This window comes from Bufo bufo, chromosome 5 (assembly GCF_905171765.1).
Source record: "Bufo bufo chromosome 5, aBufBuf1.1, whole genome shotgun sequence".
Classification (NCBI taxonomy): Eukaryota; Metazoa; Chordata; class Amphibia; order Anura; family Bufonidae; genus Bufo; species Bufo bufo.
In genome coordinates, this window is record NC_053393.1 from 174008881 (window position 1) to 174026912 (window position 18032).

The following is an 18032-nucleotide window of genomic DNA, read 5'->3' on the forward strand; positions in this document are numbered from 1 at the left end:
ACAGACACCGCCCGCGTGCGCTGTTTTTTTTTTGCGGAATGGAATAGCCAGCGCCTAATAGGACAGTCCTATCCTTGTCATTAAAATGGACTAGAATAGGACATGCTCTATTTTTTTGCGGAACTGCCATGCGGACACGGAATGCACAGATGCTAATGCGAAACACGTGTTGGGGTGTCCTGTGGAAGCGCCTTTTTCCGGGTCTGGATACTGTGCAATATTGGGTTAGTGTGGATGTACCACAGTGCGGTTTTATCTGTTTATGTTTACCTCTTATATTGTGTGACCATGGTTCTGCATCTCCATGTGGTTTTGGATATCAATACCATGTATATATATATATATATATATACTGTATATTTTAACTATATGTTATTCAATAAAGACCCGTTTTCCTTATGAACTTTTGGAGCAGTGTGCCCATTTTTGGTTTATCGGTGTTTGCTACTTTGGCACTGCTCCTGCGGTTATCTGTGTGTGTATTGGGCCTACTTTAATAGGTGTCTCTTGGTTGCACAGAGGTACAGTCCGCCCCTGTACAAGTGAAATCCTTCATAAAGCCTGTACAGTCCCTCCTTTAAATTCTATTTCTACTCCAAACTTGGGTTAAAAAGGCAGCACAGAAGACTAAACAACCTGCCATAATGCCATAATACCATAAAACTATTCACAAGTGGCCGCACAAGGACCTCTCTACTCCCTGTAGACGCCAGCTCTGTGGATGGCGGCGCGCCAACCACAACATGGCAGCCCCTACAGCTACGAGTGATCACATGACTGTGAGGCGCACGCTGTCACGGAAAAAAAAGAAGCCCTTTCATAAACTAGAGGCCAAAATGTACCAGATTCATCTGTCTCCTCCTAATGCGTCGCTGAACGCAGACGGGCTGCTTCTACCTTGCGTTAGCTGGTCTCCCGAAAAATGGAGAAACCACCACCAAATAGAGACAAATGTGAGAGCTCGGTTTTTACTCTAGCGATATCCTGTTGGAAAAACTGTGCGCTACGCCGCTTCCTGCCGAGTACTGAGTCCAGGAGGAAGAGGAAGAAAGGCTCATAGTGACAGAGCGAGGCGGAGGGGGAGGACACAGGTGAGAGAGATGTGTACGCTAGTCAGCGGGATTACCTGGAGTTTATGTATCCATCCGCCAGTGCTGTATGTGTGACTACAGGCTGACAGAGTATGTATAATATAGCTGTTATATATTTAGTATTACATGGGGAGTCCTAGGCGAGGAGGTCCTATTATCAGCCTGAAAAATGTCACCAGCCTTATTGACCAGTGGCCCTTATACATGATGTGGGCTATGGACCTGGCCCCCTGTGGCAGGCAGCAGCTGTCACTTCTTTAGAGTTGGGCTGGGCAGATCCCAGGAGCCTTTTAGCCAATGTGCCTAATGTTCTGGTTGTCTGTGGAGGTTTGCCTGGATCTCGCCCTGTATCCATGGCAGGTTGTCCACCCTGGAGTAGTTACCAGTAAATGCTGATGGAGGATCTGGGGATCTTTATCAGGCGGAGACCTTCTTTTTGAGAAATGGTTTGATGACTGTATTTGCGGTGTAGACTGTATCTCTGTAATGGAAAAACCTTCAGTCCTGGATTATCTGTCGCTCATGTAAAAAGTATACGAAGGTTTCTTGCAGTTCATGCTCCGATGCTCTCTTTTGCCCTGCGCTGAATCGCGCAGGGCAAAGGCATTTTAAGGGGATCCGGTGACGTACCGGGCTCTCCTTAGGGCTGCCAAGCGGAGGCTTCCGCCCGGCAGTGAGCCCAGTGACGTCACAGTCAGTGATGGGTCAGCTTTAGCGCTGTCCTAGCCTGTAAAAGGCTAGGGCAGCGCTAAGGCGAGCCCATCAGAGCCGGTGAAGTCACCGAACACTCTTCTGGGCGGAAGCCTCCGCCCGGCAGTGTTATTGTAAATAAAAAAGCCCTTGCCCTGCGCGATCCTGCGCAGGGCAAGGGAGAGCATCGCAGCATAAAACATCAGGGGGGCTGCCTGGGTGAAAATATATGGGTATGTCTGGGTTGAGCTCTGAAGCTGGACAACCCCCTTTTAAGCCAGAGCTGGATAAATCCCTGAGAAATGTGCTGCTGGTGCTTAACTTTTTTTTTTCCATTACCATGAATGGTCCTATTGTCTAACCACTAAATAAAGGGTAAAATGTCGCTAGTGTAGTAATGTAAATCCTAAAGGCTTTATAATATATTCAGTACCTGGAATCTTGGCAAAAACTAGAGCTTGACTTTTTTTTTACTTGGTGGGGTCATTCAGAATCCCTAATAAATCTGTTTTTACCTTTTGCTGTTTAATATATGTTCATGTTTTGTCTTGAGAAGGTTATTTTCACACACAGCATGTCTACGACTGAAAAACCCATTCCATAACCGTGTATGGCAACCCTTTTTCCCAAAAATGTCTGCAACAAATCTTCCCCATTTGAATAGTGTCTACTAGGCATCACGGAGTAGACTGGTAGCATGTGTACTTTTATTATTTCTGACTAATTAGGTTACAGTGGAAGCAGATTAATGAAAAATATATAGAAATGTAGGTGATGTCTGTATTATCAGGCTGTAAATATAAAACCTGGCACTTTCGGAACCATCGAGGTGCCAGATTCTTGATTCCCTTCACCTTGTAGATAACGCTAGATGTGCTTAAAAAAAAAAAAAAAGCAACCAAAGATTTAAAGAAGCTTCGTGTTTAATTTTTTCCCCCTAGGTTTAGAAATACAGTAAATAACTATATGTATTTAAATGCTTACCGGAGGCAACATCTACAGCTCAGAAGTAGTTATTTTTCATGTTCACTGTCCTGCCTATCTCTGTGATGCACCTTTGTTTTGTTGCTGCTGGGGATTTCTCTTGGTGATGTTACATATGTGAAGAACTACAGTTTCCATGATTCCTCTCCCCTTGTACAAAGTTTGCCACTATATACAGCTTCTACATGCTTGTTCCTCTATAAAGCACAGTCACGCTGCAGATTTTGGCGCTGTCAAAAATCTGCCGCACATACTACCAGTGTAAGCTGCGGTAGTTCACTTTAAATACCACTGACCTACTGACTGCTTAGCTCCATTGAATGGAGTTAAGCCGTGTGTAGACGGCCACTGCGACTTCAAGCAGTGGCTGTCCACACACCAACCCAAGAATGGGCGTGTCTGTTCGTGACGTTTTCATGGCTTTAAACTGCCGGCCCACGAACTTTAGCGCTGCGTCCCATTGGAAACCATGCGAGGCAGACGCTGCACCAACATTTCTCTAACAAATTCCTCCATGTGAATGATTTCTTGCAGATTTTAAGGGAGCGCTGTAATTATTTCCTGTCTGCTCTGCTATACTACTTTGACACACTGACTCTGTATGATTTGCTGCCCAGCACGTGAAACACAATCCCTCTAGAGACAAAGGAGTGACGGCCAGCGAGCAGGGGCGATAAAAGGCATGTGATGTGTATATCAGGGAGGAGGAGAAGGGAGATAACGGGTTCATTATAGGGGACGTCACACCGGAGATGCACAGTTATGTGACTGTATGTGAGACGGGCTTACATGTCAACTACAAACAGTACATTAATAAGCGACAGATCTTACTGCGTATAAACCATTTGTGCGTACTAATATTGGTTAATATTTGAAAGGCTTTATTTTTAACTAGAGCTGTGATATAATCATATCGAGCAATCAGGTTTAGTAAGTCTGAAGAAACCAGGCAGGACTGCTTTTACATTACAGTTGCACAACTATTTGTCATCAATTTCTGAAACCTATTATCTTTTGCTGTGACCCATGTGAAGGGGAAGCATCGCTGTTGTACGGAGAAAGGGCACCAGGGGGAGAAAAGCAAATAGATCTATTGTTGTTAATTTACAGCCTCTATTTTAGGCCAGCGAAGCATTCATAATTCAGTTTCCCCAGCTAAAACTGGGACTGGATCCAATAAAAAAAGAGAAATACAAATCTGCTGTATACCTTTGTTCTGTTCCACACCTTACCTGCGTCATTGAAACCAAGGCCTAATAGCAGCTTAGCTAACCTGCTGTGGCTGTGTTTGTCAGTTGGTGACTATATACTTTTAAGTGCTCGTCCAGGGTTTGGATATTGATGGCCTGTTTTGCACCTCTCGGTAACCAGTTGAGCCCACTAGGCAATGGATGGTGCTTAGTGTTGCTACATCTGAAGTCGCTTTGTTCAAAACTTCAGATTAATACTGTATGGAGAGCCGCCTGCGTACAGTATTAGAATGTATAGGCTCCAATGAGCCGGGGTAAGTTATTCGCGAAGTCGTACGTGACTTTGTTGAATAACTTCGATAGTTGATTTTTAAAGTGGAAAACCACTTTAAAACTTTAGAACTATGCTTCGGTTCAGACTAGTACTTAGGAATTCGGTTTCAAGTTTTAAGTGGTTTTCCACTTTAAAAATCAACTATCGAAGTTATTTAATGAAGTCACGTACGACTTCGAGAATAACTTACCTCCGGCTCATTGGAGCCCGTACATTCTAATACTGTACGCAGATGGCTATTGAACTTATTCAACTAAGTCACGCACGACTTCACAAATAACTTTGGCTCATCAGAGCCCATCCGTTTTAATACTGTATAGAGTACTCCATACAGTATTAATCCGATGTTTTGAACGAAGCGAGTTCGGATGTAGCATATGAAGCGAGCTTCCCTCATCACTAAGCACCATCCTCTGTCTAGTGGGCTGAACTGGTTACTGCAGTGTTGCTCCCATTTACTTTACTGGGAGCAGCGCCGCAGTTACAAGCTCTGTCCATCACATAATGTGCGCAACTGAGTAGTACAAATGCTGGAGCTACAAGGTAACGGCTAATCAGCGAGGTGCGGGATGTCACACTTCTGCTGATCTGATATCAATGGCTTATCAATTTTAAAATCCAGGACAACCCCTTTAAGGCTACTTTCACACTAGCGTTTTTTGCGGATCCGTCATGGATCTGCAAAAACGCTACCGTTACATTAATACAACCGCATGCATCCGTCATGAACGGATCCGGTTGTATTATGTCATCTATAACCCTGACGGATCCGTCTTGAATACCATTGAAAGTCAATGGGGGACGGATTAGTTTTCTACTGTACCAGATTGTGTCAGTGAAAACGAGTCCGTCCCCATTGACTTGCATTGTGTGCCAGGACGGATCCGCTTGGCTCCGCTTCGTCAGACGGACAGCGTTTTGGTGTCCGCCTCCAGAGCGGAATGGTGACTGATCGGAGGCAAACTGATGCATTCTGAGCGGATCCTTTTCCATTCAGAATGCATTAGGACAAAACTGATCCGTTTTGGACCGCTGGTGAGAGCCCTGAACGGATCTCAGAAACGGAAAGCCAAAACGCCAGTGTGAAAGTAGCCTGAGGTGTACAGTCACATGTGGCTTATCTCCTGGAATTTGCCGGCAGCCAGGTCCGTAAATAGTGAGAATTTGGTTGTCACAGAAATGCTGTGGATTTGCATCAAATTTCACCTTCTGCACAAATCTGCAACATAAATTGGCATGTGATGGATTTAAAATATTTATAGCATCTCAAGTTCCGCATGGTTTTTATTTTTTCATAGTATGAATGTGATTTCTTAAAATGTCATCCACTTTGCTGCTGTAACACATGAGTCCATAGCCAACTGACTCGAATTTCCCTAAAAATCAGGGACAGTCCTGGACTGAAATGGGTGATGCTAATTTAAACACCACCCATAGGTGGGCATTCCTGGGTGGGTTTGGGACATTCTCGGGGCTGGGGCTTAGACGCCCTGATTGTACAAATGAAAACGTTGGTAAGTATAGGACTCGCAGCGAGACTGAGGATGTTCTAGGAGTGAATGCCTCTGTAATACAACTTTTGATGGATCTTGCAGTAATTTTGGAGGTACGCTGAAATACATAGGCCCCATGTGGCTTTGTAAGTAGTAGAACTAGAATTAGTCTGCATGCTTCTTTGAGCGTAGCGGTATGACGTGAGCACATAGGTGTGCCGCGATCCCTCCTCGCCGATGTTCACCTCACGCTCATCGCTACCTATCTCTGTATGGGAGGAAGGCTTAGGAGTTTTAGACTGAACCCTCACTGGATTAGCCTTGTTAAAGAGCAAGAAACCATAGGTAATGAGATCAGAGTTTTGGCATTCCAATGTTGGTTCTACCCATATTCACTTCGTATGGGATGCCTTGAAAGCATTCCTGAGGGGATTATATGGGTAAAATTAAGAAAACTAAACACATCTTTGCTAAATCCGAGAAACAGCTTGAGGATCGGGTAAGGGCTCTGGAGGGTGAGCTTATCAAAAATAAAAACATAGTAACTCAACAGCGATTAACACAAGCAAAGGAGGAATATAAACCTTACTTAACCAATAAAGCTCGGCAAAGAGTCGTTTTTTTTGCTGGTTAGAAATATTTCTGCGAGTCTGGTAAAACTGGTAGATTACTCGCATCTATTATTCAGAATCAAAAGGGTGATAATAAAATAAACTGCATCAGATTGAGAAATGGCAATGGAATAGACGGACCTGAAGATATCAAGCAGGAGTTCGTAGACTATTTCTCATCCTTAGGGCTCATTCACACGACTGTATGCCCTCCGAGACATACGGTCCGTGAGCGGGCTATATGTCCAAGAGCGGCATGCATCATGCGCACAGCATCATGTTACTATGATGCTGTGTGCATCGGGCCGCCCGCGGGGCTATTGTCCCGCACTCGTAAGATCTTATAAGTGCGGGACAATAGTCCCGCAGGTGGCCCGATGCACACAGCATCAGAGTAACCTATGATGCTGTGCACTCCTGTGCGCACGATGTATGCCGCTCCGGGACATATGGCCCGCTCACGGACCTTATGTCTCGGAGGGCATACGGTCGTGTACATGAGCCCTTATATAAATCTGATTTGGTAGGGAATGAGGATGGCATCGACCAATTCCTCAATAATACTGTAATTCCTGCACTTTTGGATGAAGAAAGTGCCTCATTGAATATTCCAATCCAATTGAGTGAGCTATATGAGGCGATGAGATCTACTCATGGGAATTCTGTCCCCGGTTCTGATTGACTCCCGTTTGAGATCTACAGATGTTATGGAAAGACATTGCTCCCCTACTTATTACAAGCTCTTAATGAATCTTGGGATTCAGGTTGCTTGCCGTTATCACGATATGAAGCAGGGTAACTTTAGTGTTAAAAAAAAGGGGTAAGGACTGTTAGTAGATTGGCTCCTACCGGCCAATATCTCTGTTAAATACCGATTTCAAGATCTGCGCTAAAGTTCTTTAAAACCGACTTAAGAAAGTGATAGATAAACTCGGTTTGGTCAGGATGAATCAATTTATCTCTAAGAGGCATCTGAAGAGCATTGGTTAATATCCAAGTGGGGGAGAGTGTGAACCGCTCCATTTTGTCTTTAGATGCTTCTAAAGCATTTGACAGGGTGGAGTGGAACCATCTTTGGAAGATATTGATTAAGATAAACCTGGGACATAATTTTATTAAATGGGTACAGTTATTATACACTGCTCAAAAAAATAAAGGGAACACTTAAACAACACAATGTAACTCCAAGTCAATCACACTTCTGTGAAATCAAACTGTCCACTTAGGAAGCAACACTGAGTGACGATCAATTTCACATGCTGTTGTGCAAATGGGATAGACAACAGGTGGAAATTATAGGCAATTAGCAAGACACCCCCAATAAAGGAGTGGTTCTGCAGGTGGTGACCTGACCACTTCTCAGTTCCTATGCTTCCTGGCTGATGTTTTGGTCACTTTTGAATGCTGCCGGTGCTTTCACTCTAGTGGTAGCATGAGACGGAGTCTACAACCCACACAAGTGGCTCAGGTAGTGCAGCTTATCCAGGATGGCACATCAATGCGAGCTGTGGCAAGAAGGTTTGCTGTGTCTGTCAGCGTAGTGTCCAGAGCATGGAGGCGCTACCAGGAGACAGGCCAGTACATCAGGAGACGTGGAGGAGGCCGTAGGAGGGCAACAACCCAGCAGCAGGACCGCTACCTCCGCCTTTGTGCAAGGAGGAACAGGAGGAGCACTGCCAGAGCCCTGCAAAATGACCTCCAGCAGGCCACAAATGTGCATGTGTCTGCTCAAACGGTCAGAAACAGACTCCATGAGGGTGATATGAGGGCCCGACGTCCACAGGTGGGGGTTGTGCTTACAGCCCAACACCGTGCAGGACGTTTGGCATTTGCCAGAAAACACCAAGATTGGCAAATTCGCCACTGGCGCCCTGTGCTCTTCACAGATGAAAGCAGGTTCACACTGAGCACACGTGACAGACGTGACAGAGTCTGGAGACGCCGTGGAAAACGTTCTGCTGCCTGCAACATCCTCCAGAATGACCGGTTTGGCATTAGGTCAGTAATGGTGTGGAATGGCATTTCTTTGGAGGGCCGCACAGCCCTCCATGTGCTCGCCAGAGGTAGCCTGACTGCCATTAGGTACCGAGATGAGATCCTCAGACCCCTTGTGAGACCATATGCTGGTGCGGTTGGCCCTGGGTTCCTCCTAATGCAAGACAATGCTAGACCTCATGTGGCTGGAGTGTGTCAGCAGTTCCTGCAAGACGAAGGCATTGATGCTATGGACTGGCCCGCCCGTTCCCCAGACCTGAATCCAATTGAGCACATCTGGGACATCACGTCTCGCTCTATCCACCAACGTCACGTTGCACCACAGACTGTCCAGGAGTTGGCAGATGCTTTAGTCCAGGTCTGGGAGGAGATCCCTCAGGAGACCGTCCGTCACCTCATCAGGAGCATGCACAGGCGTTGTAGGGAGGTCATACAGGCACGTGGAGGCCACACACACTACTGAGCCTCATTTTGACTTGTTTTAAGGACATTACATCAAAGTTGGATCAGCCTGTAGTGTGTTTTTCCACTTTAATTTTGAGGGTGACTCCAAATCCAGACCTCCATGGGTTAAAAAATTTGATTTCCATTTTTTTTTTGTGTGATTTTGTTGTCAGCACATTCAACTATGTAAAGAACAAAGTATTTTAGAAGAATATTTAATTAATTCAGATCTAGGATGTGTTATTTTTGTGTTCCCTTTATTTTTTTGAGCAGTGTATAATCACCCGACGGAAAGAATAAGTATCGATGGGGTATAGTCAGACTCTTTTAAATTGCATCAGGGTACTCGACAGGGTTGCCCCCTCTCCCCACTACTTTTTGCGATTTTTATTTTTTTTATTTATTTTTTTCCTCCTAGAACCTTTAGCCTTAAAATAAGATCGGATGAAAGTATAATACGGTTTGGAGGAGGGAGGCCCTATGATAAAATAAGTCTATACTCAGATGATCTCATATTCATAAAAGATGGCTGGACAGCAATCCCGCGTGTAATGAAGGCTATAAATGAATTTAGCTCTATCTCGGGTTTTGAAGTCAATTGGTCTAAATCGGTGCTACTCCCTCTGAATTGTCCAGTCCCCAGTAAGTGCAAATATCAGGATATTGAATCCTACCGATAAGTTCGAATATTTAGTGATCAAGATTGGTGGTAGGTTACAGGATTTCGATAGATTGAGTTTGTTTCCGCTGATCGACAAATTTAAAGGTAAAATAAGAGTATGGCAGAAGCTTATGCTAAGTCAATCTGAGAGAATCTCCTTGGTAAAAATGGTTCTGCTCCCGCAAATTATATATATCTGAACCGCATGCCCAATCTGAATTAAAGACTCTTTCTTCAACCTTATGGAACGTCTAATAAATGACTTAATCTGGGGAAGAAAGAGAGTTCGGATGAAACAAAAATTCCTTTGGTTAGCAGAAGAGGAAGGGGGTTTGTCCCTTCTCTATATGCACGGTTATTTTCTGGCTGCTCAAATTCAATGGGGCATGGGGTGGGTAGCTCTGCTCAATACTTTATAAGAGAGTTTGCGGGTTCTCAGCGTGATATATTCAGTGTATTGGAATCTGGATATTTGGGTACCCGTGGTAAACAAAGTCCTATAAGTAAAATGTTACAAATGGTATGGAATAAAAGTAAAATGGTTCTTGGACTCTCACATGCTTTAAAGGGAACCTGTCACTGGGATTTTGTGTATAGAGCTGAGGACATGGGCTGCTAGATGGCCGCTAGCACATCCGCAATACCCAGTCCCCATAGCTCTGTGTGCTTTTATTGTGTAAAAAAACCGATTTGATACATATGCAAATAAACCTGAGATGAGTCCAGCGTGAAGGAGCCCAGCACCTCCCCGCATCCTCAGAATCTGCTCCTTGCTCCCTGACATCAGAAAGCTAGAGCGCAGTAATCTCGCGATACCGGAATGCATGACGGATCCGTCCTTTCGGTCTGCGCATGCGCAGACTGGTAAAAATGTGACAAAAGATACAAGACGGATCCGTCTGTCCGCATGACAAGCGGAGCGATAGATCGGTTCTTGCAATGCATTTGTGAGACAGATCCGCATCTGGATGCGTCTCACAAATTCTTTCAGTCACACCAAGATCGGCGGATCCGGAACGGAACTGCCCGCCGGATCACACTGCCGCAAGTGTGAAAATAGCCTAATTTGCATTACTGAAATAAATGGAGTTTTGCACGATATTCAAATTTTTTGAGTTTCACCTGTATAAAAGAATTAAGATGGGTTTAAGTTTGGTCACAAAATTTAAGAGTGAGAGTACATGGCAAATAGAGATTGGGAATTCAATTTCACTTAATTAGGGGGGCTATTTATAAGAATATTAAATGGGCATCAATATCCAGGAACCATAGGCTTATTCAATTCAACATAGTTCATCATTTATATTATACTCCCCGGCTGCTATCCAAGATATATAGAGATTCGGATTATAGCTGCTTAAAGTGCTAAAGTGAGCAAGCAGGTTTTACACATTTGAGGTGGAGTTGTCCGACGATCATCCAGTTGTATTGGGCTAAGATTTTTAAGGAAATGGGTAGCAGGACTTCCCTAAAATATACGTTAGGAATAGAACTACCAATATTGGGACATCTTCCCTCTGTCATCATAGGCAAAAAGATAAATATTCTTTGGCTGAAAGAATTGGGGATTGGCCAAAAATCCTGAATTTGAATTTGAAAATGCTTAATGTACAAGATAAAGAACTATGAAAGGGTTCTATATTGGGGAAAACAATTGACTTCTCAATGGGAGCGGATATGGGCAAACTGGACATAGATATTCTTACGTAGGGGTGGCTTTGTACTTGGATGGATCACCCGGATCAGATGGACACTTTATTTAAGTGTCCACAGGTATGTATGATGGCTCCTGAGGTAATGTGGGATGGATAGGGGAACATATATGCATTGATTATTATAATCATAATATGATAAATGTGTATTGTAGCCCGGCACATGTCTGTTTTTTAGACAGGATATTTTCAGGGGATCATACAGGGAATTGTTAGTCGACATGTGCTGGCCTACTTGATGTAGTGTTTATGGTTTTTTCTTTAATATGTTTGTAATGAATAATTTATTGAATAAAGAATAAAAAATAAAAAGTTAAAAAAGAATTAGTCTGCATGAGGTTTCTATATTCACAAAAATAAAGCCACAACCATACTGGAGCTCCTTGCTCAAACCATTAAAACGAAATAGCTCTCTGAAAGGGGAAGGGGGAGTGGTTCAAACAAATCCCAAGTTGATAATGATTTGCTGGGGAAATACTATGAGCGTCTCTACAGCGACACTCCAGAGGATCCCGAAAAGGGCGAGCGTTTTCTATTAGACGTCAAACTGCCTTCCCTGACTGAGGAACAACAGGGATCCTTAAATGCGGAGATAACTGCTGAGGAAGTACTACATATAATACGCTCCTTACATAATGGAAAGGCGCCAGGCCCTGACGGATTCTCAGGGGAATTTTATAAAGTGCTACAAGAAAATCTTGCCCCCACGCTAACGGAATATTTTAATCACCTACTACACACAGGTAGTTTTCCTGCTCATGTGAATGTTGCCCACATTAAATTGATACTTAAACCTAATAAAGACCCACAAGATCCAGGCTCGTACCGCCCGATCTCGCTCATTAACCAGAATCTCAAGATCTTGACTAAAATATTGGCTGACAGATTGAGCCTACTAATGCCCGCCCTGGTAGGTCCTTCCCAAGTTGGTTTCATTAAAGGGAGGTCAGGAGTGGCCAATATCAGGAAGGTATTGGCGACCTTGGATTGTGTTCGGCGCCGCCCTCAGCCAGCCTCGACCCCTATTTTGCTGGCTTTAGATGCAGAAAAAGCTTTTGATTCATTGCGATGGGACTGGCTGGGGGTGGTGCTCGATAAATTCAAGATTTTGGGGGATATCCGTACTTTTCTGAAGGGTCTCTATTTCAGCCCAGCGGCGCGCATTCATACGGGTGGTTTCTTGTCTCAGGTTTTTCCCCTTCAGAGAGGAACTAGACAGGGTTGTCCGCTTTCCCCCCTCTTTGACCTAGCCATCGAGCCTCTAGCTAGATTTTTAGAAGACTCTGATTTGTACTCAGGTATCACTATAGGTAAGAAAGAGGTAAAACTAGCTTTATATGCTGATGATCTTCTGATTTTTATGGAAACTCCTCAGCAACACTTAGGCCCCTTTAATGGAGTTCCTAAGTTTTTTTGGGTCCTTCTCGGGATATAAAATAAACTTGTCTAAAAGTGAGATTCTGGAGTTACACACCACTAATCCACCGCAGTTTTGGTTGGACACAGGTTTCTCTTTGTCTGTTGTTAAGAAATATGTCGCTTACTTAGGGGTTAAAATCGGTAAGCTCCTGGGGTCACTGTACTCGCTAAACTACCCTCCCCTCATAGCGAAAATAATATCTGAACTACAGAAATGGCATTCACTTCCCTTGTCTCTATTAGGAAGGTGCCAACTCATTAAAATGATGAGTTTTTCTAAGTTGCTTTACCCCCTCCAAACGCTTCTGATCCTACTGAAACATACCGATGTCACTGCCCTGAATAAAGCGTTTACCACGTTTTTGTGGTCCGGCAGGCGCCCTCGTATCTCTCTTTCGAAGCTTATGCTGTGGAAACCAGAAGGAGGGGTGAAATTCCCGAATGTACGGGGTTACAATTTATCATGTCTTATGCGTCACATATCCGATTGGGTGCACAATACTGATCTTTTCTCCAATAGGGAATTGTAACAAAACCTGGTAGCTCCCTGGAACTTGGTATTGTGCCTTCACTCTAACCTGGCCGCGTTACCTGGGGATATTAAATCCTCGCTTTTATTGAGAGATACGATAGCAGCCTGGAAGGCGATCAGGAAGACAGCAGATCTGCCTCATGCAATCTCTAAATGGATGCCGCTATGGGGTCATCCAGAATTTGCGTCAGGAATTAGTTTGAGACCCCCTGAGCTGTGGGTATCTAGAGGTTTGACTAGGGCGGAACATCTGATGCACCAAGGGGAAAAGCGTTGGCTGACCCCAAAAGAACTGAAGGAAAAATACGCCCTGCCGGATTCCCATTTCCTGCAAATAATGCAGATTGTGGGTTTCTGTTCGCATAGACTGCGTGATCTGTCAAGGGAGGCGACCACAAATTCCTTTGACGAGATCCTCAGTTTCTCTCCCCAAACAGTTTCTCTCTCTAGGTTGTATAGGGCTTTTTCAGGCAATTTCACGAAAGCCAAAGTGTCCACACTTTTTAAGAAGTGGGAGCGTATCACCATGGATGATGAGATTGGGGTAAAGATCCTGGAAGGCTGGAGTAAGGTACGCCAGTGCGTGATAGGTGAGACTTGGCGTGAAACGTATTTTAAAATGATGCATCGGGCAATCTATGGTTTTAATTTTCCAGCCTCGCCTCAGTTTCTGGACCGTATCACACATTGTCCAAATTGCAAATTGGCGGCTACGGATTTCTGGCATGGCATATGGACATGTTCTGAGGTAGTCAAATTTTGGGCCACTGTGATCGATTATATCAAGACTAACTGGTTGGTGGAATTGCCTATGGAACCCCAGACCCTGGTCTTCCATTATATACGTCCGGAAAACCCAATTCAGATACCAATCATATTGCACTCTGTTTTATTAGTAGCCAAAAGAGGCTTGCTTCAAAGATGGCTCATAGATGCCATGCCAGACATTCCAGCTGTGATCTCTGATTTGAAAGTTCTATTGGGATTTGAGAGGATTGAAGCGTCTAGGCACAAAGAAGGCTCAGCTTCCAAATTCTTCAATAAATGGCGCACTTTTATCACTGCGCACTTTAGTTCGGTAGAGATTGGGGAATTAGTTAAACCCTTTCAGTACACCTCATGGTATCTTAAAGCATCTCTAGGTAATACCTTGGGACCCCTGGCAGTATAATCCTGCCTCCCCCCCCCCCCCCCCCCCCCCCATGTCTCTCTCCCTCCCACCTCTTCTCTTTCTTTTTCTTTTCTTTTCTATTTTTGTTTCTACTTACTTTAAGTTAAAATAAAAAATGCAGTCAGATTCATATATACTGAACTCATGTCCCCTATGATGCTGTATTTGACTCCCTGACTTCCTTTTGGAGGCCACGTGGGGAAAGTATGTATAATGTATGATATGCGGGTACATGACCCTTGCTTTGTTTTTTGTGAATCTGCTCCAAATAAACCAGAATAAAAAATTAAAAAAAATAAAAATGGCTCACTTTTATGGTATCACAGTTAAGAGTTGTGATGGAAAATTTCTTCTGTACTTTCTGCATTATGGGAACATAAGGGAAACTTCAAAATATTGCGTGGAGTAATGATTATTTATGTCTTATCTGTCGCAACTCAAGCCAAGGAAAGTGCTCCTGGTAAATACTGGCATCTTTGTAGAGCTTCAAAGTCTACCTTGTAGTGAGATAAGATCTCAGTGTGGATAAAAAAGCAAGAAAAACACCAGACGTTCCTTTCGTTGGAGATCGTTGCTCGTAAAAATTCCTGAATTAACTGTGGCCTTTCATAAAGCCGTGATGCAAAGTACCTGCATCATTCCAGTTACAACAAAGCTCCACCACATGTATGTAACAAAAAAATGCAAAGATCCAAAATATGTAAGGGCGAGAAAAAGAAGCAAAAACCTATAAAAACACACACAGCAGAAAAAAGCATCTGTTTGTGAATAGAAAGCGGAAACCTTCCTGTGTTCTCGGAAGAGCTCTATTCTTGTACCAATCTAGTGAGCATGTATCCTAACAGTACCACTGGTCAGTTCCTCTGGTCTTCAGTCTGATAGATGAGTAAAATTGATGTGATGACATGGGATACCGATGTCTGTTTTAGGTATATGATTTTTTTTCTTAAAAAAAAAATTAAAAAAATTTCATTGAAAAAAAAATATGGTTGGGTGTTTGCTTACTTGTTACACCGGGCTGGTCATAGACGTAAAATGTCCAGTGTCCCAGTTAATACAGATTTTGGCTTTGTCAAATATTCATATTCAATGTATGTAGATGAAGCTTGGGAACAGCTGGTAGAGGCCTACAGCATTGGTTTACAATGGGGAAAGAATAGATTTGACAAAGAAGAACCCAACTTATCAGGTCTATTCTAAATCTAGACCTTGGGTGAACGTTCTGCCAGCCATTATACATATCAGGGATTCTCAGCCTTTTCATCTAGGTGGTACTCCATTTTTCTTTTTTCCCCATCCTATTTACCCCAACGTAAAGGGTAGGCCAAGCATTTCATAATTCTTTTAGAATGGGTCATCAGTAATCTATGTTACAGTAAGCACCACCGTGTGACAATCATGTGATATAGGAGGTGGTTTTTGTAACATGGATTAATAAAGTATGGAACTGGGTTTTTTCACCTGTAAATTGATGTTGACCCATTCTTTTCTCCCATGTGGGAATAAATGGGAACGTGACGAGGCAGGGAACGTGAGGAAACTGGTCCCTGGTATGCACTCCTTGATGTAATGTGAAGCAGCTAATATAGCTTATTTGTAGGGTCCTCTCATGGGTTAGAAACAAATAGTCTTCACTTGAATGAATAGGAATGTTGATTCTAAAGCTACAATGGATCACTTTTGTGTTAATATATATATATATTGTGTTTTTGTTCCTCATCTAGGTAAAATGGACAGGTAACAGAAAACCGGGCTCAGTTCCTACCGTAAGTTGTCATCGGCAGAATGACTGAGTGCTTTCTGCCTCCCACCAGTAGCCCCAGTGAACATCGGAGGGCTGAGCATGGCGGGGGACTGGCTCGTACACCTAGCTCAGAAGAAATCAGCCCAACGAAATTCCCTGGACTGTACCGTACTGGAGAGCCATCCCCTCCACATGACATACTCCATGAGCCTCCTGATGTAGTGTCTGATGACGAGAAAGACCATGGCAAGAAGAAAGGGAAGTTTAAGAAGAAGGAGAAAAGAAGTAAGTATGCAGGAGATGTCCACATCCTGGATCTGGTGGTTCTTGAATTACTTAGATCATTTAGGAGGAACATAAGAGAACCAGCATTCAGTGATTAGTTGCTGGGGACGTGATGCCACCACGCATTGTGCTCTGAAGGTGGAGTGACACAGGACAGCAGAGTTTTTGTGTAACCCTCTGCAAAATCTATTTAGTAGTATAAAGGCTAATTTCACACTGGTGTTGGAGCTCTCCGGCAGGCTGTTCCGGGAGAGATCTCTGGATCCGCATAACTGGATGTTATCGCGTGCCCGCTCGTCCCCTTTGCCTATAAAGAGATGCAGCCTCTACCTGGCAAATATGCTTGGATCCGGCCGGACAAAAAACGCTCTACGCAACTCCAGAGAACAGCCTGCCGGAGAACTCTGTAACACATGTGAAAGAGGCCTAAGGTGTTAATTTCTATTTCATTATGTACTACGTATAATTTCTTTTTTCTCTCATAACTGAGGTCATGCTGGTTATTGATTGTCATTTCTTGTTATTGATTGTGGTCCTACTGAACTGATTCTCATAAGTTTAACATTTAATCTTGATGATGGGTGATAAATGCTTTTGGTTGGAGTTTAAAGGGGTTGTCCAGCTGTTAGAATTGATGACCTATCGTCGGGGTAGGTTATCAATTACTGATCAGCAGGGGTCCAACACCGGGCACCCCTGCCGATCAGCTTTTTGAAGAGAAGTCGGTGTTTCATGTAAGGCTGTGTAATGATGAGGAAGCAGCCATGTCGTCTCCCCCGTAGCTGTGGCGTAGTGTAATCACAAGTACTAGTTCCATTCAAGTGAATGAAGCGAGTACTTGTACTACACTGCACTTCCGAGACTATGGACGGTGTAATGAAGTGGAAGTAAAGCTCACATGGAGCATCGCATCCACTTTAAACAGCTGAACGGCGTGAGTACCGGGTGTTGGACCCCTGCCGATCAGATATTGATGACCTCTCCTGAGGATCGGTCATCAGTAGTGTTGAGCGAAGCAAGCTTCAGATGCTTTATCTGAAGTCGCTTCGGAATAATACTGTATGGAGATCCGTCTCCGTACAGTATTAGAATGTATGGGCTCCGATGAATCGAAGTTAGTTACTCGCAAAGTTGTTGAATAACTTCACTAGTACCTCGGAATCAAAGCAGAGTTCGGTTTCAAGTTTTAAAGTGGTTTTCCCATACACTCTAATTCTGTACGGAGACGAATCTCCGTACAATGTTGTTCCGAAGTTTTAAATGAAGCGACTTCAGATGAAGCATCAACACTAGTCATCAGTAAATACCTGCAGCGTATCCAGCTGTAGGTTTCCATTTTGTCTACAGATATATTCTTTACTACATGCACAGCCTCCAGACTGTAGTAAAGTAGAATTCTAGTTGATGCCATATTAGCAGAGCAGCAGCCAGGGTGTAGTCCAGGTTTAGCGGCTACCTGCTACTCACTGTGAGTGAGTCATTTCTTTAAGGATGTTTTGCACATACCTGAAGCTTAGTAATTACATATGGAGGAGGGTGATGTTTTCTGTGTTGACCAACTTGTTTAATGACCAGATGCAGCAGAGTTGAATCTTTTGAAACTTTTTCATCTTAACAAGAGCAGTAAACTTGTTTTCTACTGGCTAAGGCTAGCTTCACCCTATTGCTAGACATCG

At 43.7% G+C, this 18032-nt stretch overlaps 1 protein-coding gene across 3 annotated transcripts in view; it reads left to right on the plus strand.

Annotated features, from left to right (window-relative positions):
• The first annotated feature begins 1020 nt into the window (after positions 1-1020).
• RALBP1 (ralA binding protein 1) overlaps positions 1021-18032 on the plus strand; it is a 52881-nt gene continuing 35869 nt past the window's right edge. For 2 of the 3 annotated variants that reach the window (XM_040432931.1, XM_040432933.1), the window contains exons 1-2: positions 1021-1091; positions 16052-16356. In XM_040432931.1, coding sequence (XP_040288865.1) covers positions 16113-16356 — 244 coding nt within the window. In that variant the 5' untranslated portion in view covers positions 1021-1091; positions 16052-16112. Of the gene's footprint in view, positions 1182-16051; positions 16357-18032 lie in introns of all 3 variants that reach the window. The other variant, XM_040432932.1, reaches the window with a different exon arrangement.